Genomic DNA, 26,211 nt, shown 5'->3' with positions numbered 1-26,211 from the left:
CACTTTTCACAAGTTGAAGTTTTTCGCGAGCCGCAATAAAATACTTATTCAAAAAGTATCTATGTATAGAAGTATTTCCAATTTTTTTAACAGAACTTTTACTTACTGAAAACCGAAATACAATTACGAAATATTTAATCTTAATTACATTTTTGTTTTCCTTCTTTTGATATTTCTTTAGAATTTGGTGACTTCTCAGTAATTCTTTTAGATGCTGGCAGGGCAGCTTTATCCATTAGGCAATATAGGCAGTTGCCTAGGGCGGCACATTATGAGAGGGCGGCAAGAATACTGTACAAAAAATATTTGTATATAAAAATTATGGATTTGGGTTCTGTCAATAAAGATTATGAAGCTCTTTCAAATTACTTTAGCAAAACTTACTTTACTTTAAGCCAAAAAATTGGGCCCAAATAACACATATAAAGAAATAAGAAGAGAAACGAAAAATTCAATTAGACGAGGAGGCCGATGATGAACTAAACTTTTCAGCTAGTGATGAGATGAAAATCAACACATTCTATATTATAATCGACACTCTGATAAGACACCTGAATAGACGTCTGGAATCTTATCGACTTATTTATCAACGTTTTCGTGTTAGTTACATATTAACAGACTTGCTAAAATTAAGCAATGAAGAAATTATTAAAGAAGCTGAAAATCTGATACAAAATAAAGACGACCAAAATACATCATTCATACATGAATGCATTTACTTAAGGGATCATTTCGATATCACAATAAAATCAGTAATTGACATAAGAAGAGTTAGTGCAGTCACTGAATGTAGATATGAGCTATTACCTCCGATTTCGTTGAACCTCCATCGACTTGCATGAAAATTGGTGAGTGGTTAGAGGATATCTCAAGAAACAAAGGAAACATGGTGTCAACTTGCGCTTTTACCATGGAGGTTGATGCCACCCCTTCTCGGGAGTGAAAATTATTTTATTAAAAATATCCCCAAAATTAGACAGAGGGACAAATTCTAAGCAAAAATTGTTACATAAAGTTATTAAAATAAATCAAAACTTTTTGAGTTATTAAAGGTCAAAGATTTTAATTTTCATGAGAAAAATGCATGTTTTTAACCGATTTTTCATAAATAACTCACAAACTATAAGATTTTACCAAAAAGTTATTGTTACTATTACCAAAATTAAAGCTAATAAAAAATGAAATAAACTCCTTACTGGAAAAACCTTTTAATGTTAACTAAAAGTGAGTTAAAATAGGTAATTTAATGTATATTTTTTTCGGCGAGTACGCAAATCTAAGTATCTATTCAAGCTTAAATAACGTGAAAATGATACATTTTAAAACATAATCTTATTAAACATTTGTCAAAGTAGTTAGAAATATCTATAAAATGATCCCTCGAACAAGTTAATAGCATTAAAATTTATGCATCAAATATTTTTCAAAATCTATCTTTTAAAAATTTTTCCAAAAAAGTTATTGTTTTTTTTTAATTACTTCGTTAATTTTTACGATATCAGGTTTGTCCAAAAACCATTTGAAAGTTTATTTTAATGGCTATTAAACCACGTTGAATATAATCTTTTAAATCCCTTACTTTTTTAAAAATAAAAGGTTGAATGGCCCTGGTTACATGGTTTTCGCAGCAAAATATAAGTTTTAAACGTTTCTATCTCGGTTATTTTTTACCCTACAGAAATAGTAAAAAGGTAAAATATTTGATACAGAAAAAACTAAAATTTGGTTATACATATGTATATCAGTTTTTACGTATATTGAGTATTTTTGGAGTTACTATAAAAAAATATGAAAATTCCGATAATTTAAAAAATTCTGATTTTGTTAACTTATATCTTTTTTTAAAAAATATGAATTCTAAACCGGTCAAAATTGTTGAAATCATTATATTTTACAGGTATGTTTTATAAAATGCATCGTTTTCCCGTTATTTAAGCTTGAATACTTATATTTGCGTACTCGTCGAAAAAAATATACATTCAATATACCCATAACTCACTTTTAATTAACATTAGTTTAGTTCTTTAAGTGAGGAGTGTATTCAGATTTTTATTATCTTTCATTTTGGTAATAATAACAAAAGCTTATAGTTTTTGAGTTATACGTGAAAAACATCTATAGATAAAACATGCTTTTTTTTACGAAAAAAATAAAATCTTTGATCTTTAATAATTCAAAAAGTATTGATTTATATTAATAACTTTACATAACAAATTTTGCTTAGAATTTGTCTCTCTATCGATTTATGGTATCATTTAAAAAATAATAATTTTCACCCCTGAGAAAGGGTGGTATCCACCATCAGGGTAAAAGCGCAAGTTGGCATCATGCCACCTTTGTTCCTTGAGCTATCCTCTAACTACTCACCAATTTTCATGAAAATCAATGGAAATTTTTAACAAAATCGGAGGTGAAAACCTTCGGTGACTGCACTAAGTGGATTGAAAGATATTTTCCCTAATTTTGACATTGCTTTGCACATTTATTTGTGCATCCCAGTTGCCAACGTGTCCGCTGAAAGTTCATTTTCGAAAATGTCAAGAATTAAAAATAATTTCCTATCAAGTATGACGCAAAAACGCGTTAACAATTAGTCGAATTTGATAAGAAAATTTTTATTTGAAAAGTCTTTTTTTGAAAAGAATTCTCTGATGTGATCGAACTGAGTGACGATTTTTTCTGTTATAGGTATATAAACATCGTAGTTTAAATCCATTTTTAGTGTATTCTTACTTAAATAAAAATTTTTGCAATTTTTTTTTGCAAAAATTGGTAGGTACATGTTTGAAGGGCGGCTACTAGAGAATTGCCTAGGGCGTCAATTGACCTAAACGCGGCCCTGGATGCTGGTTAGGTAATATTGATCGGTGTTAGGATTTCACGAATTATAAAATGGAATAAAATGGTCCACACAAGTACGTTGTTCCTAATATGGAAATAATTCGACAAGCATTATTTTTTAGGATACCTTTTTGGATTCTGGTACAAATTTCCAAAATTCGGTATTCGGCGTCGACTTATAGTTTAATTTTCGAGCTTGATCTTCTTGCGTCTCTATTAATTTTAATTCTCCAGATGTTGTTTGGGTCATATATTGGTAATAATAAAAAATTCACCTTATGAACTATGTTCATTTCAAATGAATTCGGAAAAAAATGAAGAGACGATTTAACATATTTTAAGCCTTCAAATCTATTTTGGAGTTCGGTCAATATTCCTTCCGGCTTTTTTATATACCTACTCGTTAAGTTTTTCTAGTATAATATGGTAACAATTTTTTTCTAAGTCGAGTAAAATGACTTAAATGCAAAATGTGTACCTAATACAAATTACATCTGTAGCAAGAGTTATACAAAAATCGGTCTGGATTCGGTTGATTACTGACTTTTACATTGCGCCACTCTTATTAAATGTTCGTTAGCGCAGTTTTCGATGCGTCATATCATTCTTATCTTGGATGGAAATGGAATTTGTTACAAAGTCTTTCATGTTTGTTGTCAGTAAATTAAAAGACATTTTGAAACACATATTATGGAACGATAATAATTTTTTTAAATCATATCTAATACAAAATTGAAAAATAACTCGGGTACAATCGAGAGCCACAAGTAATCCTTCAAAGAGCCGCATGTGGCTCGCGAGCCGCAGTTTGGCCACCCCTGTTATATATAATGTTGTTAATTTGTTTTTATTTTTAGTATTTTTTCTAAAAATAAATAAAAACTGTACATACCGCCTTCTTAAATTAATTTTAGTTTGTATAACTATCCTTTATCTGAATGGATGAAGGGAGTATGTGGCATGAAATAATATTCTATAATCAGTTTTACAGAAATTTATGTAATTGAACACAAAATAATCTTTTTCTTCATGTGTCGTGCTCGATTATTGAGCGTTGGCTATCAAATTGGCTATAGTAATTTTGTTAACGGCAGCTCGGTAAAGGGATGCAGAGGATCTGCTAAACCTTTCTCACATGTGTCTAAGCTATGACGGTCTTCTTCGACCTGGCCTTTCTTCTTCCGTCTACCTTGCCTTGTATTAATATGTAAATGGAGTATATTATACAGAGTGAGTTTTATGTATGGAAAGCCTCAATTATCTCGGAAACGCCTTGCACGATTTTTTATAGATTTTGGTGACAAAGGGTTTTATAATGCGGCCGATATAATAGTGACAATTACAAAATCTAATGAATTTTCTTATTTCAAATGGAACACCCTGCATATTTTTGCGTTTTGAAGTCCTTGAGAAATGCTGATTATTTTTCGTGGTATATTCTCTATATCTAAATGGCATAATTTCGTAGTTATTTAGCTATATTTATTTAAAAAAAATTTTTAAACAAATTAAAAAATCAATTTTTTCAACCCGGGTACATTATTTTAGGTTCTATTGATCATTGGAAACAAAAAAGGTCTTTTGTAATTTTTCTCTAAAGTTAATAGATTTCGAGTTATAAACAATTTAAACCTGAAAAAGATGAAAAATGTTTCATACCTCCTTCTTCCATTCAAGAATTGTAATTTACATGTTACATACCTCCTTAATCCACTAGAATATCTCTTATTCAGCTTTTTAGAGGTACAGGATAAGTGTCATATGATAGTGAAGTTACATACCACCTTTATTCACTAAGAAACTCAAAATTTTAGAAAATGTTAGATACATACCCCCTTCTTCCACTTAGGTCTTCAATTATTATTTAATATCTCTTTTACTCCACCGCTGTCACCAATCTTATCTTCTTCTTAGGGTGCCTGTCCGTTCCGAACGTTGGCGATCATTCTGGCTTTGATGACTTTGTTGGTTGCTATGTGCGGAATAGTTGTGTTGAGGTCTTTCTATACCATGCTCTTAAGTTAGCAAGCCAGGATATTCTTCTTCGTCCTGGGCCCCCTTTCCTTCAATTTTACCTTGTAAAATACATTGGAGTAGCTCGTATCTGCCTTGATTTCTCATTATATGTCCCAAGTACTGAAGCTTACGGCCCATCACAATGTTGACTAAATCTGCGGTTGTGTTCATCCTCCATAGTACTTCTTCATTGGTGACTGCCTGCCAATGGTGTATTCAGGATACTTCTGTACAACTATGGCTCAAAAGACTGCAGTTTTGATAGAGTTTCTGTCTTCAATATCCACGTTTCTACTCCGTATAGAAGTACTGAGTGCACGTAACATTTAAGGAGCCTTATTTTTGTTTTTAGGGTGAGGTCATGACTCTGGAACACAGAACTTATAGTCAAGAATGCACTTTTTGCCTTTCCTATGCAACATCTAATCTCTTAAGTATTGTCTCACGACGCATTGATTATAATTCCCAAGTAGTTGTATTGTGACACACGTTCAATTCTCATTTGGTTCACATACAGATTTTCTCCAGTTATGTTTTCCTTGCTGATGATCATTAGCTTGGTTTTGCTGGTGTTTATATCTCCATATGTTCTACTTGTTTCCGTTATTTTCTTCATTAAGTTTTTTCTATGATATTGGAAAACACTATTGTATCATCTGCATACCACAGGTTACTGAGCCCATTTAGTGAGATGCCTTCATCAATATCTTTAAGCGCCTCTTCAAAAATGTACTCTGAGTACAGTACAGTACAGTACAGTACAGTAAGAATGTTATACTTCTTTCTAATCACTTTTATTGATACAGCAAACAATATTACAATACTTGATAACAACTTTTATTGAATGACAGAACTATTCAAAAACTAAATGACTACCCCTCTTGAACTGTCAACTCCTTCTTTTTCGTCAAGGGACTTTTTCTCTATAGTCCAGGGCGCATCTGTTTTGAGATGGACGTTGAGAGGTGACTCAAATTTTTTTGCAGAAATTGCTTGAAAATAACTCAAGTAAATCAGAGCCGTGCGGTACATCTTTTCAATATGATGCAAGTCTTCGAAATGCCGCTCCTTAAATTATTATTGAAACTTAACTTTTATTTTTATTAAAAGAAACTACACAAAATTAACGAAAACTTTTATTTCAAAAACAAAACATACTTTAAATTAAATGAAATATGTATTAACCCTACATTAAGTGGGTAGGCGCAAAAATTTGCTTGCAATGATTTTTAAATGCATTCATTTTTTTTTCGAATCCTGAAAACTAATTAGTATTTTTGAAAAATTTAAACGCAGAATAAAATATTACATTATTACCGAGGGCCGAAAGTTCCTGAAAATCTCTATAATGTGTATTTGAATAAGTTACAGGCTGAAAAAAAAAAGAGAACATTGAGTGTAATTTTTAATTTCAAATATCTTATTCAAAAGAAACCTTTCGTTTAATCTAAGGAACTTTCGGCCCTCGTTAATAATGCAACCTTTCAATCTGCGTTTAAATTTTTTAAAAATATTTATTAGTTTTTTCAGGATTCGAAAACAAGTGAATGAATTTAAAAAGCATTGCAAACAAATTTTGCGCTTTTGCTCTTAAGTAACATTTACAAAAATGATAATTTTACCCTTCTGACTTTAATTTTGGCAAACTCGTCAATCAGATTGGTGTAGTCTAGTGGGGATAGATAGGTGTAGCAGCTAGTGAGAACTCTATTGAAATAAGTGCTAAATTTTTTAGTTTTGTTTGTCTTATGGACCTTCGTAAATAAATTTTAATTTTGAAAAACTTCTTTCCCCACTAGCTACCCAGACAGGGAGTGTTAATACATTTCTTAGTTTACAACTATATTTGAGTATAAAGAAATTAGGTCATTATTTCGCACAAAAAGTTCAAAACCTCTAAAGGTTTCATGGACTATGGTATCATTTGAAATATATCACGCAATTCTTCTAGATTCTAGAAGATCATTATATCATCAGATTTTTTCTTTTTCTATTGAAAGTATTGAATGAAGATTCATACAATATTTTTCTAGTGTTTCATCATCTATTTCCCTTATTTAAAAATATCATATAAAATTTAAAATTTTTATTATGAGTTTCTAGAATAAATAGGGAACTTGCATAAAATTTTAAATTCGAAAAAAATGTTATAAATCACAACAGAACATAATTTAAAACATGTATCAAAGATTAAAAAGTTTTGTTTGGCTTTCGTTTGGCCCCTAAAGATGATTAAAAATTCAAATAGTTCAAACGATCAAAAACACTTATGAGGTTACATAACTGTATTTTCTACTGATGTTTATAATGTCTAATTTAAATTCTGTTTACTTTTTTGGAAGAATGTAAACATAATTTAAACGAATGACGTCACGACGCGTTTTGGGCCACCTGTTTTAATTTGAATTTTTAATCATCTTTAGGGGCCAAACGAAAGCCAAACAAAACTTTTTAATATTTGATACATGTTTTAAATTATGTTCTGTTGTGATTTATAACATTTTTTTCAAATTTAAAATTTTATGCAAGTTCCCTATTAACGACAATATCTAAAATATAGATGAACAAATTTATTTTAAATTTAGCCTTATCTGTTAAGAGCTCGTCCACAGATTTTTCGTAGTCAAATAAACGCTTTTTTCTCCTGGCTCGAATTTCATTTTCAGCTGGAAATTCGGAACTTATATCAAAATTTTCTGCAATTTCATTAAATTTTCATTTGGTCGTTAGCCATATTGTCTGTAACTTTTCATTTTTTTTCTATAGTTTCTCACAACATTTTTACACAATCTGATAATTTTTTTTATTTTACTGATTATGCCGCCTCCTTGTGATGCCGCCCGATGCGGCTACCTCGCCGCATCATAGCACGGCACGGCCCTGGTAATAATATTTGCGTTATCCTTCCACTCAAAATGGTCCGGAACATTGTTTAAATAATCAAAATGTCAAAATATGAAGGAAAAAGTCGATTTTTTTATTGATTTTTTGATTATAACTTTAAAACTATTCATTTCTGAGAAAAGTTGTACTAACATAAAAGTTGCGTAATTAAATTTCCTATAATACAGAATTGGTTAGAAATTTAAAAAATAGTCACTCTTGTTGCAAAATAGAAATAATTGCGAAATAAACCATACAAAAACAAGAACTCGCATTTTACGATTTTCAACCATTTCTGCTACATTTAGGACTTTCGTATTTTACCCAGAAAAACTTTATTATATAGTAAAATAACACTGTTAATTTCATTAAGATCGGTTTAACAGATTTTGCAAAATAAATTTTGCAATCCAGCTTCACTTCATTTCAATTTTCAATTCATTTTTTTTAATGTTGCAGGACTGAAAATAAAGCAGATAGCAAGTTGGATTTTTTTTTGCTTATAGAAGTGTAGGTTTATACTGTACGTTTCATCTGCAATTTGCAAAATTAAAATCGATTGATTACTACAGCGTCAGGAATTTTTTAAAATAAACATTAATTTTTGGTGCTACGCTCAGGACAGCGGTGTTCGATTCACACAAGTTGATTTCCACCAAAATTTCTTCCAATCTTTATCTAATATAATATTTTCTTACTCTATATTTTGTGCATTTTAATATTTTAATTCCACAAAAATCAAACTAATTTTATTATTGTTTGTGAAATATTGTTTAAACAATTGCATATGTTTAAAAATAATACACTTTTATTTCCTAAGTTAAAATATATGAACAAAGAAAGTTTTTGTTAAAAAAGTGTTATTTCAAAGGATAGAGTATGTGTTTTATTTTGCAATAAACAAATTTATTTATTTATATCGAAATGTAATAAAAATTAAAATGTATCAACCTTTATCAAAGGTCATTGGAATGCCCAATCATAGCAAACTATCGGCTGTCCTGCCAATAATTAATTATTATTTAAAAAAAATTCTGACGCCGTGGTAGTTAATCGATTTTAATTTGGCAAATTGCAAATGAAAGGTACAGTACACTTCTATACGCAAAAAAAATTTCAACTTGCTATCTGCTTTATTTTCAGTCCTGTAACATTTTGAAAAAATGAATTTTTTTTGCGAAAGCTGGATTGCAAAATTTATTTTGCAAAATCTATTGAACCGATCTTAATGAAATTTACGTGTTGTTTTACTGTATCATAAAGTTTTCCTGGGTGAAATTTGAAGGTCTTAAGTGTAGCATAAATGGCTGAAAAATGTAAAATGAGAATACTTGTTTTTGTATGGTTTTTTCGCAATTATTGATATTTTGCAACAAGGGTGACTATTTTTTAAACTTTTAACCAATTCTATATTGTAGGAAATTTAATTGTGCAACTTTTATGTCAGTACAACTTTTCTCGGAAATGAATACTTTTAAAGTTATAATCAAAAAACGAAGAAAAAATCGAAATTTTCCTTCATTTTTTGACATTTTGATTATTTAAACAATGTTCCGGAGACCTTTTTGAGAGGGAGGATAACTCAAATATTATTATTTGAGTTATTTTCAAGCAATTTTTGCAAAAAAATTTGAGTCACCTCTCAACGTCCAAATGTACTAATATTTTTACAGATGCACCCTTTTCTAATATGGAATAAATGTCATAGAATCTTTGCAAAGTACTTTGACGGGTTGTATGTTGGACAGCTAACTGATTTAATTGGAGGAAGTGGAATGAAGTCTTTTAACTGTATTCTGAGATATTATTTTATTTTTTAACTTTAGGTATATATGATGTGTTGTTTATTATACAGTTTATTAATAAATAAATTTATTACTGTTTGAATTATATTTATAAGGTTTGATTTTTCTTTTTTTTATATATAGTTTCGTCCTATAGTAGTGATATAATTTTTTGTAAGTATTCGGATTTTAACATTATTACTGTTTTATTGCATTTATCTGTTGTTAAAATCAAGGAATTTTTTTGTCAGAAAAAATTTGTTTGTTTTAAATAGTAATTCTAATGACTTTTGTTGTTGTTTTTTGAATATTTGTATTTTATGTGTGTAATTTGTAACTATGTTGACTGATTTGTTTCCAACTTTGTGCAGTATTGCCTTATGGAAGGCCATTTTCAGTTTTCCCAGAAATATTGTTGGAAGTAACGGAAAATTGGGAACCAATCTTAAAAATATTCTACAATTGGAGACATAATAGTTTCAGTTAAATGTTTTAAGTTTAATAGATTAACTTCCTTTATCATTCCAGTTTTTGATTTTATTCAAAATATTTCCCAATGTTACATTTTCTCGATTAAAAACTTAAGTAGATATCGGTAAGAAGCTTTTAAAAATATAAAATATACAGGATGTTCCACTAAAAATAAAGATGATGGATCGTGCTAGACTTGCGTGAATCACCCAATTTTTTAAAACTTTCTAGATTAAGGACACAAACAATTTTATTCCATAAGAGGTTTTCACACTGTAGAATTTCAAAATTTCACCCTGTATTAATTTATACTAATTATTATTAATATAAATTATCCTAAATACTATTAATTTATATTTATATTAATAATATTTAGACCTTAATACACCATAATAGAGCTTTTAAAAATATAAAAATAGACAGGGTGTTCCATTAAAATTAAAGCGTATGGACTATGCTAGGCTTGCGTGGATCACCCTACACACCTTTAAATTTATGTTTTAAAGCGCGCCCTTAAAATTATTTCTATCTTTGTTTTAAAAAGTTATCAAAAATGCTAAGACCCGCTGCTTTTTATATATAAATCTGCACTTTTTATACATAAATTTAAAAGCACAGGGTGATTCACGCAAGCATAGCTTGCCCCATAAGCTTTATTTTTAATGGAACACCCTGTATATTTTTAAAAGCTGCTTAGCAACCCTAATTCAATGAACTATGTAGGGTATGTAGGGTATGAATTATGTAGGGTAAATTTAGAATATTACATGGTGAAATTTTGAAATTATACAGTGTGAATTTGGTTTCTTATCTTAGAAAATTATTACAAAAAACTCTGGTAAATTTCAAATTTTAAATTTAAATGCCCGCTTTGTAAACATAGACTTAAATGTTTTATGAAATGATTCACCTAAGTTTATCATTTTTATTTTTAATGGAAATGATTTATTAAGGAAAGCACCTTAATAACCTGATCTTCATAAAGTCAGTATGTAGAGTCTATTATGATTAATACAAGGTGAAATTTAAAATTATGTATAATTTTCGTCAAGAAATTAAATACACAACCCAATATATTTATACTTAGTTTAGAAATTTGATGTCCAAAAATACCATTTTTAAAGTGTGATAAATTTATTAATTTCAAAATTTCAGCTTGTACTATTCATAATAGACCCTACATAATATATTTTTTGAGATGAGTTTGCTTGGTTGGTGATAGACTACGCTAGACTTGTGTGAATCACGTGTAGGTACATTTAAATTTATGTGTGAAAAGCGTACATTATAATTTAAAAGTTGACGTATTCCAGCGTTTTTTATAATTTTCTAAAATGAGGACAAAAACAATTTTATTCCATAAGTGGTTTTCACACTTTCTAGAGCTTCACGATACGATATGATATATGGTTGATGAGAATAAATCTCTTTCACTTCAGTTGAGTGACAATAATGTAGATGTAGATAACAGTTTTAAGATTTTATTTAAGAACTGACTACCGTACAATTCTACAAATGCGTGACAAAGAACATGTTTATTCTTCGCAGACTCGAGGCCAAGTAATTATACCAGCGTTGCCAGGCCCAAAAAATTTATTTCCCCAAATAGTGTTTTAAAAGTTGCCAGATTTTCAACAGAATTCCCCAGATTTATAAGGTTTGTTACAACTCGATACAAAACCGCTCTTGAACCGTTACGCGCATGCGCAATAAAGAAAATTTATGCGCAGTTACACATTTCTCGTTATTGCGCATACTCGTAACCGTTCAAGAACGGTTTTTTTAGGGAACCCCAGGGAATATCATTGTTCGCGGTAGTCACAATTCACCAAACTGTATTGAGTGTGGCCTATATGTGGAATCAGTGACCACGATCTTGTCGTTGTAAAACATTTAATATTCACATAATTACTGGACTTACTAAAATAACTATTTTTTACTAAATTTAATAACATATTTTAGCCAGTTTGATTTCCCCAGATATTAGTCATTTTAAAAAAGTTTTTCCCCAGTCCCCAAAGTTTATCAATTTTCCCCAGTTCTGGGGAAAATTCCCCAAACCTGGCATCCCTGAATTATACATAAAATACAAGTATAATATGAAAACCGGCTGGTTCGGCATTAGATTTTGGATCTATATGTATGATGTGACAAAAAGAGTCCAGGTCCGTCGCAGCGGGATTTAAACAAATATTAAATAAAATATAACAAATTAATTTAAATCGTAAACATGCCCCCGACCTTGAAAGGGAAAGCTTTCAATCAATTAAAAATGAAATTAAACGTAATATATTACAGTCAATAAATAATCACTGTCACCTGGCGACTTTTATTCACTTGGAAGTGGGCAAATCTTCACAACTGCTACACGAACGAGTCCTTTAGCTGTTTTAAGTGTGACAACCCTAGAAATGTTGTCAGCTCCTTGATGCAACTGTTCCACACGTCCCAGGGACCACTGGAGAGGAGGTGCGTCCTTTCTTTTGATTAGGACAAGAGCACCAACCTTGATTTGTAATTGATTCACCTTCCACTTTTGTTTCTGCTGCATCTCCGAAACGTACTCCAAAGACCATCTTCGCCAAACATGTTGACGGAGTTGCTGAAGATGTTCAAATCTTGATAACCGAAGAGGGTTGACATTAGAAACGTCTACTTCTGGTATGGAATTCATGGACCTCCCAATCAGAAAGTGAGCCGGGGTTATAGGTAAAAGGTCTGAAGGATCGGAGGACATAGGACTTAAAGGGCGTGAATTTAGTATACCTTCCACCTGAGTGAGCACAGTTGAAAAGTCTTCATAAGTTAAATGAGATCCCGTAACGATCCTTTTTAAATGCGATTTCATAGATTTTACTCCCGCCTTCCATATTCCGCCGAAATGAGGGGAATGCGAAGGAATAAATTGCCAATTGATTTCATCATTGCAGCATGATTCCGCGATTTGTTTTTCATTAGATTTGATAAACTTACCGAGATGCTTAAGCTCGTTACGACAACCTACGAAGTTCGTGCCATTATCGGACATCATTTGAACTGGCTTGCCTCTTCTAGCTATAAATCGTCTTAAAGCAGCGAGGAAGCAAGACGTAGTTAAGTCTGTGACCAGTTCCAAGTGTATCGCTTTAGTAGCTAGACAAATAAAAAGACTAACATAAGCCTTGTAAGTACCTGTGTTTCTACCTTGTCTTGTTTTGAGAGTGAACGGGCCTGCATAGTCCACTCCCGTGATTGCAAATGGAAACGATGGATTTACTCTAGATGCAGGAAGATCTCCCATCATGGGTGTACATTGAGGAGGATTGGCACGAAAACAGCGTATACATTGACGAACAACATGTTTTGCAATAAATCTACCTCAAATAGGCCAAAAACGTTCACGACCCAGATAGCATGTAAACTTGTGGCAAGTTTGATTCTTCTTTGATTTTTCATTGCTGCGTCAAATATGACGAATCAAGTTTGTGACAAGTTTGCTGCAACATTGTTATGACAAAGATGATTATTCAAGTTTGTAGCAACTTTGCTGCAAGCTTAGTTTTGCACAGCCCGGTTCGATTCGGTTTTCGTTCGGCGCCCCGACTGATGTCCCGCCCACGACAACGAAAGTGTTGCCACCCGGAGGGAAATTTCTGTGTTTGCGAGAATTTTCAAAATACAATTGAAAAAGTTATCTCAAAAGGGAATTTCTGCTCCAGTCTAAATTGCACAATACTTAAAAAAATCAAACTATTTGAAAATAATTCAACATATTTTCGCAGATTTTGTAAATAAGAGCGAATTTTTTCATAAAAGTGAATTTTTAAGGTAAGTTGAGGGAAAAAGGTTACTCGATGGCTGGCAACACGGGAAAAATAATCTGCTACGCGTACGCGGTGATAGTTTGTTGTTGGGGTTATGTTGATATATTTCTTCAAGTTTTTTACAACTTAAATTTTCCGTACAATTCTCCGAGACTATTACCTTAATTATTATTACAAAGCTGAAGCCTATTTTATTCATTGTTAATAGACCAAACTGCATGCTTACTGCATTACAGATTAGTACCTACTCATTTTACTCTGGTCAACTCTGGTGGCATTGAGGTAGAGGTAAGTCTTTTTATGTTTTTTTGTAGCTTCTAACTGTACTCACATACTATTTAAAATAAATTATATATTATAAAATAGATATAATAAATAAATTTTAGGTTTTATTGTAAAATTGTTACTTTAACATCTTTTTACCTCTTTTAATAACATAGATTAATTCTGTTCACACAGCAAGAGTTTTTAACAATTTCTATTTGTTTCAGAGCTGATAGACAAAACCAAGCGTCGGAATCTGAAGCTAGGGTGTTTAATGTAAGTTCCAATGAATAATTTTATTCAATACATTGTATTTTAGTCGAGTGATTAATAAATAGTTATATAAAATGTTATTGTATTTTTTATTCACATTGTTTTATTCAAATTGTGGCTAGTATCTCAAAACAAACCGTAAGCAAGTTTATATCAAGTTTGAAAAAACAAACTTTATGCAACAAAACAAAAGCAAACCTTCAGAAAGTTTGTTATATCAAGTTTGAAAAAACAAACTTCATGCAAGTTAGTCACATTTCAACTAGCAAGTTTGATTTAACCTTGCTGCAAGTTTGCAAAGTTGCCATGGCAAACCTGCAGCAAGCTTTCATGTTTGATGTATAAAACTTGTTGCAAGTTTGAAACAAGTTTATATTGTTATCTGGGGAACGACGGATAATAAGTGCTGAGGACCGGCATGCAACAACCTTAGATGCTCCGACCGAAAGATCATAGTCGTAACAGGATGCTTTGCAGGAAGAAATATTGTATGTCTTTTATTAAAATCATATTTAGAGTTGCGTAATCTACCACCGACTCTGATTACTCTATTACTATCCAGAAATGGATTTAAAGACATAATTTTACTTTTAGAAGACAGCGATTTTCCCTTGGAAAGCTTATGAAGTTCCTTTGGAAATATCCCTGCTTGAACCATTTTTGCAATACATATGACAGAGGCTTGAAGCTCTATGGTGGTTAGAGGATCGGAAACCATGCGTCTTGACGTTGAGCTATTTCAGAAGAGACGCAAACAACGAGCAATGACTCTTGTGAGAATCGAGAAATTGCTGTAATTCTGGAATGGAAAGGATTGCACGAAGCTTGTGACCAAAACTTTCTTAGTCTCCGGAAGATCTTGTTCAGGTTGAATGCTTAGAACCGGCTAACTATCAGGAGATTCCATGGGGAAGGGAGGACCGTGCCACCAAATTTTTGATGACATAAGTCGACTGGGTTCCACACCTCGGGACAATAAATCCGCAGGATTAGCCTTGGTACCGACATGTCTCCACGCACCAGACGAAGTGCTGGATTGAATTTCAGACACCCTATTGGCCACAAATGTTTTAAGAATATGTGGTGAGGTTCTGATCCACCCTAAGACGATAGTGGAATCGGTCCAAAGAACAGTATCATGGAATTGAAGTCTGAGCGATTCTGTGACTTTTTTACGAGCCGTGACAATATTAAGACTCCACAAAGTTCCAATCGAGGAAGGCTGATTTTTTTAGAGGAGATACTCTTGTCTTGGCACAAAAGAGGCGCACCGATATATTACCTTGTTGATCAATACTTCGAATATAAATGACGCCACCATATTCTGCTTCGCTAGCGTCAGAGAAGCTATGCAGCTCAATAGTTGAAGCATTTGCAATGATAGCATGTCTAGGAACTCTTACATTATTTAAATGGCAGAGCTGATCCCGAAATGAAAGCCACTTTGTGTGGATGTCTAGAGGTACAGCTTGATCCCAATCCAAGCCTTGCAACCACAGCCGTTGCATTAAAATTTTTACAATGATAATTGTGGCGCTAAGAAGACCAAGAGGATCGAATATATGGGCTATCCCAGAAAGTATAGTCCTTTTCGTAACCGTTCTAGAAAGAACGTCAGAGGATATGTGATACTGAAGAAGGTCGGATTTTGGACACCACTGCAGTCCTAGAGTTCTTGTAATTTCAGAAGAACCTAGCGAGAAAGGAAGATCTGAAGGAACCAAAGAATCCTGAATATCTGTAAGAAGTGAAGGGTCGTTCGAAGAAACCCACTTTCGAAGAGGGAAACAACCTTCTGATAATATATGAGTAATTTCTTGACAATGTTGAAGAAGCTCTGAGGCTGAATCAGACCCCGTCAGGAGGTCATCCACGTAGAAATCATTTTTATTAATATTTGCAGCTTGAGGATACTGCTCAGAATTTTTATAAGATAATTGGAGCAGACATCTTGATCTTGTAGCAAGAAAGCTGGCAGAGGCAGTGCCGTAAGTTACCGTGTTCAGAGAATAAGTTTGCAAAGGCTCCTGAGGATCCCGTCTCCATAGAATTAGCTGGAGGCTTCGTTCAGAAGGACAAACAAGAATTTGCCGATACATTTTGGCGATGTCAGCAGAAGCCACATAAGTGTGTTACCTGAATCGAAATAGAATTGATATAAGATAATTTTGGACGACTGGTCCGACCATTTAAAGATCGTTAACTGAAACACCTGAAGTGGTAGGGCAAGAACCATCGAACACTACGCGCAGCTGAGTAGTGAGACTATTCTCCATAAGGACTCCATGGTGTGGGAGATAGAAGTGAGCTGGGTCTGTAGGCTCCTCAACCTTAGACATATGACCCATTGAAATATATTCGTCCATAAATGAAACATACATATCATTCATGATAGGATTATTCTGAAGTTTTCGTTCTAGATTAAAGAATATTTTTTCAGCTCTGCTCCTAGATTCACCCAGAGTATCAGTCGAATTATTTAATGGAAGACTGACTATAAAACGACCATCCGAATTTCTTTTATGAGTCGATTTAAAGTGTTCCTCGCACTCTATTTCCTCCTTTGAAAGAGGTGGGAGAAGTGGACACTCTTCTATTTCCCAGAATCTTGATAGATCATGACATTCATTGTGTTGTGCAAAATTGCAAGTGACGATTTGATGATCGTACCTTTTGGGCAGTGGAGCAGAAATTACCCAGCCAAATTTGGTTTTTTGTAAAATGGGTTTCTGAGGACCCAATTTGACTTTTCCAACGCACAGAAGACACCAGAAAAGCGCTACACCTATGAGAAGATCTATGCCGGAAGGAATGTTGAAATTTGCATCAGACAAGCGAATATTAGATGGAATAGAGACAGAGTCTACGTCGATCGGAACACTTGGAACGTGACCACAAATTGAAGAAGTAACAAGACAGTTTAAGGTTGTCGAAAAAGAAGAATATAACGAATATACTGACAACTTACTCTTGTGCTTTATCCTTGAAGATATTTGAGTGACCCCGACCACTGAAATGTCGGCAGTTTCCTTGGAGAGACCCAATTTGGAAACCAGAATATACGTGACAAAATGTGACTGCGAACCACTGTCCAGAAGGGCTCTACAATTATGTTTAACTCCAGACCGATCTGAAATTTGGACTATGACAGTTAACAGCAGTGCAAACGAATTCTGAACTGCATGACATGACAATGTTTGTGGAGTTTGATTATCCGAAGAAACGGATTGAGTATCATTTGGAGAATTGCTATTTTCTGCATTAATGTGGAGAAGCGTATGATGCTTCCTTCCACATTTCTTGCACTTACCATAATTGCAACTGGTATTTTGGTGTCCTATAAATAAACAATTAAAACACGCTCGTACCCTTTTGATCTCACGCATGCGCGCATACACATCTAAATTTTGAAAAGAAGTACAAGTTGACATTTTATGAGGACCATTACAATGTGGACGCAGATCTGAAGAAGCTCCATTATTGACGAATTATTGATTTGTACGAGTTTTAGACCTATGAGATGAAGAATGAGAATAATCTTTGGAACTAGAACCTCCCCTGATAGATCTTGCTTCGAATTTTTCTAAAGTATCAGCTCGATGCTGCAAGAATTTTAGAAGATCGTCGAGAGTAGGCTTTACCGACGTAGGGACATTACCTCGACTCTCCTTGTCCCAATATTTGACAGTTTCAGGATCAAGTTTCTCTAGAATTATAAAAATAATGATTGAGTCCCAAGTGCTTACTTGCTCCCCTAAGGATTTTAGAGATCGCAGATTGCTAGTTAATCCATCAATTAGATGTTGGAGACACTTAGAACTGTCACGATTAACTACCTTTAGATTAAAAATGGACTTGATGTGATTATGGATTAGCAAAAGCTCATTAGAATACCTGTCACAAAGAAGCTTCCACGCCACTGTAAAATTAGCTGCAGAAACCTTAATAGAATTTATGATCTTTTCAGCTGTCCCCGATAGGGATGATTTTAAATAATGAAATTTCTCAATGTCACTTATATCATTATTTTTAACGATTATTGTATCGAAGCAATCATGATAATCTAACCAGTTTGAATAGTTCCCGCTAAATTGACGCACATGAAGGGTTGGAAGCTTTATCCCTGAATTGAATGAGCTATTACGATCAGAAACTGATCTTAGATATAATAGGCTTAGGCTGCAGAAGCTCTTTTGCCTTTGCTATAGTAGAAAAATTAAAAATTTTCAAAATCTTCACGATATTTTATTTCATCTGATACATCATCTACTAACGCCTCTATTTTATCCTGAACAACTTCAAATTCTTCTATTAATTTTTCAGCCCGATCTAATCTGACTAAAAGTTCGGTGACCGGCAAATTATCCGACGACCCCGGTATAGCTATTTTATCAATGTATTTTGCGAAGGTACCGAGACGATTTCTAACAGATTCCCTACTTTTACGCAACCTTTCGGATTCTTTCGTTTCTTTTGATTCCGGCATTTTATTTTAATTAAATGAATGAAATGTATGCTTAATATCAATCCTATTTCGAAATAATTCAAATATTATTAATTAAATGAAAGCAATTTATAGCAAAAAAACCGATTCTAATTTTAAAATAATTCAGGTTTCAGTTTATTACAAATAAAACTGGCAAACTCATTTAAAATATAAAGTTCAAATATCATTAAATATAAATTTGAATAAAAACTGGCTCACACAAAGCGAAAGATAACGAAATATTTAAAAATATTGGTTAGAATAGGAATAAATCAATAAAAAGGAAAAACTCACATTTGTACAGCGGCAAACAAACTTTTTCTAAAACCTGCTCGTTGTTGACGATAGAAGATTTCACTAACTTTTAACGTGATGATATTATGCCGTCTTGAACTGGCTGACTGGATTTACTGGTAATAATCAAATTTGAACTGGTAATTTATTATTGACACATAATTTCAATATTCTTATGCACTATCCGGCTCGAAGGACCATTGGTTGATGAGAATAAATCTCTTTCACTTCAGTTGAGTGACAATAATGTAGATAATAGTTATAAGACTTTATTTAAGAACTGACTACGGTACAATTCTACAAATGCATGGCAAAGAACATGTTTATTCTTCGCAGACTCGAGGCCAAGTAATTATACATAAAATACAAGTATATGAAGACCGGCTGGTTCGGCATTAGATTTTGGATCTATATGTTGTGACAAAAAGAGTCCAGGCTCGTCGCAGCGGGATTTAAACAAATATTAAATAAAATATAACAAATTAATTTAAATCGTAAACAATATAGATACTTTTTAAGTATTGAGTATTGTATTGGTTATGCCAATGAAGTATCGTATCATGTATGGATATCGGCAATACTTTCTTACAAAAGTATCGTATTGATGTTGATTTCGATACGATATCGATACATTACTCCATAAAATATCGACGTAAAAAGAATTATATTAATAAAAAAATTTTCATTTTGATTTTTTATTCATTTATCACTATTTTCAGTAAAAAATCTCTTAAAATATACAAGAAATAGGATAAATTACATTGTAACCTCACAAATATTATCCTTTAAAGAGCTCTTCATCACACAAATGGGTTCTTTGACAATTTTATCTTTTAAAGAGCATCGTTTATTCGTTTGTACCAGCGTTGCTTCAGAAAAAAACCGCTCGACTGGTACGGACGTCCCTTGGACACACAAAATATCCCCAGCCAACCGAGATAAAACTAGGAAAACACTACCATATGATTTCCACCATAATAAAATACTTATTTGGGTCTGGTCCAGGTTTTGGGAATTGCAAGTAGTTTTCAATTTCCTTTTCCAAAACATCGATCTTATCTGATGATTTTAAAAATAAAATATCGAAATTACTTAATTGACTTATTGGGTTCATCGTCCTTCCCTCTCGCACTAATGGAGAGCATACGCGCTTGTGCGTCTTATAACTCTTATAATATTTTAACTGTATAATAGGCCTTATGCAGCACTCACGTGGCGTTTTATTTTTTTTCTCTATATCGATATTCTGAATAATATCGAGGCAGGCGTATCAACAATAAAAGATAATTGTATTGATTTTAGATAATGAGTATCTTATCGACATTAATATTACTAAGGTATGTACTGTATCAGTATCGTATTGATTTTCGACACGATATCAATGCAATATCGACATTTTTATCGAATATCGTGAAGCTCTAACACTTTCTAATTTCAAAATTGTAAAAATGCACATTTATATATAAAAATCGAGGGGTCTCAGCGTTTTTTATAATTTTTTAAAGCATCAATAGAAATAATTTTATTCCATATGTGGAGACCACCCTATATATTGTAGAGTGTAGAGTGTATTTTAATGAATTAATTAATAATTTTTTTGTAGGTACCATATAACGGCCATCCCAAACGACCGGGCTCTCCATCGCCGATGGCAAGTCCGGCCCATTCGGCTGTATCTATGGGCTTACTCCAGTCCTGCTGTGGTCGCTGCTGCCCGAGAAGGTACCAGCAGACCTGTGGAAAGTACATGCCTGCTGCCTCGGCAGCTCAGACCAATCAGACGGGAAGTGGCTTAGATGGAACTTACTTAGTAGAAGCGTCTTTTTAAGACATATCACGTTTTTTATTTTACTAAATAGTATTATTATGTTGTCGGCCTAAGGTCTAGATTTTGAACGCATTACGAAGATTTTATGGTGAGCTTGTTTCTGGTTTTGTTCATTCCGTACTTCCTTTAGAAGATAAACTGAAAATGTAGCTTAAGAAAATTGTATGAACTATCGTGTTTACAATTTTTCTTGACAGTCAAATTACTGCAACTATACGACCTAATAATATTAAACTACTAAAATAACTGTTTTGGTTACTTTAGGATGTATCAGTTCGTTATTAAAATATGAGTAATTTATCAATCAAGGTAAGTTTTGAGCAGAAATGTTGAAAACCACAAAATTTCTAATCACATTTATTGACATTGGACTCATTAAACAAATAAAATTTTTCTCTATTCTTCATTTCCAGTGGAAGCACCAGAATGTGTGTTTCAATGTACAACTTTATATTGTTTGTTTCTGTATTATTAAAATTTCTTTCTTTGGAAATTGATGAAGTTTGTATCCGCAGAACGACCGTCAATAAAACCGACAGAGATGTAGCATAAAACGTATATATTTCCGTTAATGTCAAGCTAGTAGGTTGCTTCTATAGATTCCAGATTGCACTAGTCAGTGAATAACTACATGGTTGTGTATTAACCACCGATATACAAAGGTTATTCTCTTTACCTCGTCTTTCAAGCAAGTTCTGTCTGAAGAGCTAAAAATAGCGAAACGTATGTCACAGAATGGCAAGTTAGACGACGTATATTTTTCATTATTACGATATGGAGTAGAGTAGAGGGATGGAGAAAACGTGAGGTTATTCTTAAATGTTTATCAGCCTTATAAATTTGGAGATAGAGATAACTACTGATGATAAGCTGGTTAAACTGAGTCAGAAACTCAGTACTTCAATGAAGGATAACTTTAGAACTTCGTTTTGAATTAAATGATGGTATTGCTCCATCATCATCACCCTCAGGCTGCTGCGTTATCTGATGATCATATGTAGGTCGCTATTTCCTTCCATTTTTAACTGCTTTATCCCCGTTTATTTATTGCTTTTTTTATATAATGGTGTAGATGGTCTTCCTCTGTCTCACTTATTAGTTTTAGGACACCATTGGAATATTTTCTTCATCCATCTGCCTTCATTATTTATTTGTCTAAAATTTTGTCTGTGCCAGGTATCTGACAATTTTTTTGAGTAATATAGACTTCAATAATCCCAACCTCTATGTCTCCTGCAAAGGGTTCTGTGAACTTTCTAAATTATTAATAACTTGATGCTAAAAATGTACCATTTTAAAAACTTTTAGCTACAGTAAAAAGTAGGGGAGACCGGGGTTGGTTGTTACACATTTGGCTAAAAGAATAATATAACAAAAACTATTTTTAAGAAATGTATTTTAAATAAATCAAACAAAAGTTTAACACTTCTTTTACTTATTAAAGAACTGAAATAAAACTTAAGCACTATTGAGTTAGCCAAAAAGTGTAAAATATATGCTGACGACAAACGTAACAATCAACCCCGTTATTGGGCTGGTTGTTACAACCAACCCGAAAGCATGGTTTGTAAAAAATGGTGAATAACTTTATAACAAAACTATATTTATTGAGCAACTATATAATAAAAAATAAACATAATATACTGATGCATTTACACGTCACAAGAATATTTAATATCATTATGTATTACCAAAGATATTAATACTTACTTCGGCACATTAAATTTTATTCGGAGGCATGAAAACACATAACCACACTCTACGGGATTATACGATGGACGGACGCTGTGTCGTTTGGATATATTATAGGTGACAGACATGCGCGAAATTCTTCAGACTTGTTATGGAGTCAACGACTATTCGTAAGTAATAAAAGCGTCTGTAACAACCTGCCCCTGTAACAACCAACCCCGGTCTGCCCTACAGCAATTTGAACGAATTTGGAGGTAATTATTTTATAAAACACGGTTAACGCTCTAAAATGGCGATTTGCCAAAGTTGATTTAATAAAACGGTAAGAAATCTAAGAATTTTCAATTAATTTAATTACTACCTATTGTAAAAAATGAACCTTCAACCTTAATATTTAGTGAAAAAAAAAACAATAAATCCTGTATAAAAGGTATATTTAAAAAACCCTCAAAAGGGCCACATCAAATTCACATAACTAGTTTTCGACTGGTTTACCAGTCATCATCAGTGCTTACGTGCAATGTACATGCTTAACCACCAAGATAGTATTACACAAAAATATGTGGGTCAAAGCCCAGTAAAAGTAGTCCGTCAAGGAAACATTGGTATAAAATGCTACCTTAAGCCTGGATGTTTAAAATATTATCTAATATGCCCTAGGTAACATCTGAGAGCTAGGTATGACTTGTTCACATGTTGGAAGTGAGACGGCAAGTCATATTTTTGTGTAATACTACCTTGGTGGTTAAGCATGTACATTGCACGTAAGCACTGATGATGACTGGTAAACCAGTCGAAAACTAGTTATGTGAATTTGATGTGGCCCTTTTGAGGGTTTTTTAAATATACCTTTTATACAGGATTTATTGTTTTTTGTATCACATGGTATACAGCCAACTACAGGAAAACTTTTTCCTTGCGGATATTTAGTGGAAAGTTCGGTCTTATAGTATTAAAAATGTGGTTAAAATTTCAGATTAATTCATAAATCAGTTACTGAATTTGTTTATCCCAAACAAATTCTTTTTGCAATAACATAAGGTTTAATATTATTAGTCCCCAAGCTATAAAAACTCTCCGGTTCTTGTTGATGGATTTTGACGTTTCTTTTTATAATTTGTATCTACTCTTTACTTATATTCCTGGCCTTGCGCACATAAAAATTTGTCATATATCTGGCCGGGTCAAAGTCCCGAACAAGATACTTTTTTACATTATTTCTCTGGACTATTCTGTTGGACGAAAATATTGTTGGATGTTGTTTGAATGAAAAACTTAGACCGCTCTTAAAAATTATTGGAGTAGCTCAAAATGACGGCTCTGTGATCACGTCGTAGCAATGACTACTAAAAATAATAGCCAAACTGATTGGTTTTGACATTCCCAACCCATACACAATCGATGCAATACTTGTGGGTACAGATATTTTCTATCTTAGATCATACCAATATCAATCTAATTGTGAATCATATTTTACGTCACCCACCAGGTATTCTGTTGTTTTTCTCTTCTATTTCCACCAAGAAATTCAGTTTAGCGTTGAAATTGCCTACATGCTTTTACTTTATTTAATAAACGCAATTAAACTAAATCAATCAAATTAAAAGTGATATTAATTAGTGATTAACACTGAAACTAACGTACCAATATTACTTAAACCATTGTTTGGAATACCTCGATGGTGAAACTTGTATTTGTATAGACATTCTAGAATATTGGATGTGCTAGAAAAGTATTAGATGGGCTTTTAGCCAAAGACAATCTTAGCCTATTACGTTGCGTAAATTAAGAGTTCATTCCATTCGGCTAGAATTAACGATTAACACAAACGACATGTAATTCATTTCAAAATTATCCTTAAAACATTGTAATGGTTACGTGAAATACCTTAAGTATTTATATTAGCATTATATAAAATAAAAAATGATTTTCATTAAAATAAATAATTTCGTTTAAATGTTCGCCGTATACATGAAGTAGTTTATGAATGAGTACTTAATCATTACCAAGGAAAGAACAGAAGGTGAACTCTATGTCAACCAAACCCCTGTAGACAGAGTGAGGCACTAGATCCACCTCTTTTGCCCTTTAATTCGTCCAATTCTGAACATAGGCTTCCCCCAGTTTCCTCCATTCGCTTCTGTTTAGTGCTTTCTGTTTCCAGTGCGTTCCTCCTATCTTGTTAATGTCGTCTCCCCATCTCATCTGGGGTCGTCCTCTTGCTCTCTTTCCTGTCCATGGTCTCCATTGTTGTATAGTGCTATTCCACCTATTGTCCGTTTGTCTAGCGTTATGACCTGCGAAGCTCCATTTTAGCCTGGTTGTATGTTGGCCTGCGTCTTTGACTTTTGTTCTATTTCTGACCCAGTTGTTTTGCTTTTTGTCTGTCAATTTTACTCCTAACATTGCTCTCTCCATGGCTCTTTGTGTCTTTATTATTTTATCCATGTTTGCCTTGATCAAGGTCCATGTTTGGCATGCGTATGTGAGAATTGGGAGTATGCACTGGTCAAACACTCTTGTTTTTAAGTATTGTTGTATTTTTTTATTCTTTAGGACCCATTTTAATTTTCCAAATCCTGCCGAGGCTAATCTGACCCTTCTTTTTACCTCCGCTGTGTGGTTTTCCTTATTTATTTTTATAATCTGTCCCAAATATATATATAATCATTAACCGCTTCTATTGTGGTGTCGTTTAGTATTACGTTTCTATTGTCTTGTGTGTTTGTCATTGTTTTTGTTGATCTACCTCGGTACCATCATAAATGAAGAATGGACCAACAATCAAGAGAAGAGCGCGCATCGGAAAAGCTAGATCCACCTTCATCCGTATGGGGGCTTTCTTCAAGAGCCACAACCTTTCTCTTGATATAAAAATAAGAATGCTGCGATTCTACGTTTTCTCTGACCATTTTTATGGACCTTGAACGAAGATATGTGCAGAAAAGTGGAAGCATTTAAGGTGTGGCTGTATCAGAGAATACTTAAAATCCCGTGGACTGACCGTGTCACAAATGAAGAGGTCCTCAGAAGAATGCAGAGGAACCGAGAGGTACTGACTTGGCCTCCATCAAATCTCGAAAGTTACAATACTTGAACACATTATGCGAAATGAATCCAGATGTGAACTCCTAGAAGCCGTTCTGCAAGGAAAAATATTTGGAAAGCGAAGTCCAGGAAGAAGAACATCCTGGTTATAGAACCTCAGAACCTGGTTCAACAAAATATCTGTATAGAAAAACAATTTTAGAATCATTCTAGTCATCCGTGAAAAGTCCATATTCAAAAATATATATTAAAATAGTACAGTTTGACCTACATATTGAACAGTTATGGAATGCAGAGAGCGTTGTCGAGACTACTTGCCTAGTAGAGATTTGCATAAAAGCTACCCACTCTCGTAAAATACCTGGAAATTATTTTTCCTCTTTGGTCTGCAATTGCAGCACAAATTTTCAAAGGTAATGCGGCAATGCAGTTTTCCTGACTGATGCCGATCGCCAGGTAACTAGCGATACCCACAACTATTCACATCGTGATAGGACTGTAGTCTACAACTGTAAATACATGGAAAAG

At 33.0% G+C, this 26,211-nt stretch overlaps 1 protein-coding gene across 1 annotated transcript in view; it reads left to right on the top strand.

Moving 5' to 3' along the window:
• Positions 1 to 21,654, top strand: part of LOC114339865 (potassium voltage-gated channel protein Shal) — a 142,591-nt gene extending 120,937 nt beyond the window's left edge. Inside the window, exon 4 of the mRNA XM_028290548.2 lies at positions 20,719 to 21,654. Within this exon, the coding sequence (XP_028146349.1) occupies positions 20,719 to 20,943 (225 nt within the window). The 3' untranslated portion in view covers positions 20,944 to 21,654. The remainder of the gene's footprint in view (positions 1 to 20,718) is intronic.
• Positions 21,655 to 26,211: the final 4,557 nt, after the last annotated feature.

The sequence above is a fragment of the Diabrotica virgifera genome, chromosome 10 (genome assembly GCF_917563875.1).
Source record: "Diabrotica virgifera virgifera chromosome 10, PGI_DIABVI_V3a".
Lineage (NCBI taxonomy): Eukaryota > Metazoa > Arthropoda > Insecta > Coleoptera > Chrysomelidae > Diabrotica > Diabrotica virgifera.
This window is presented reverse-complemented; position numbering and strand designations above follow the sequence as displayed.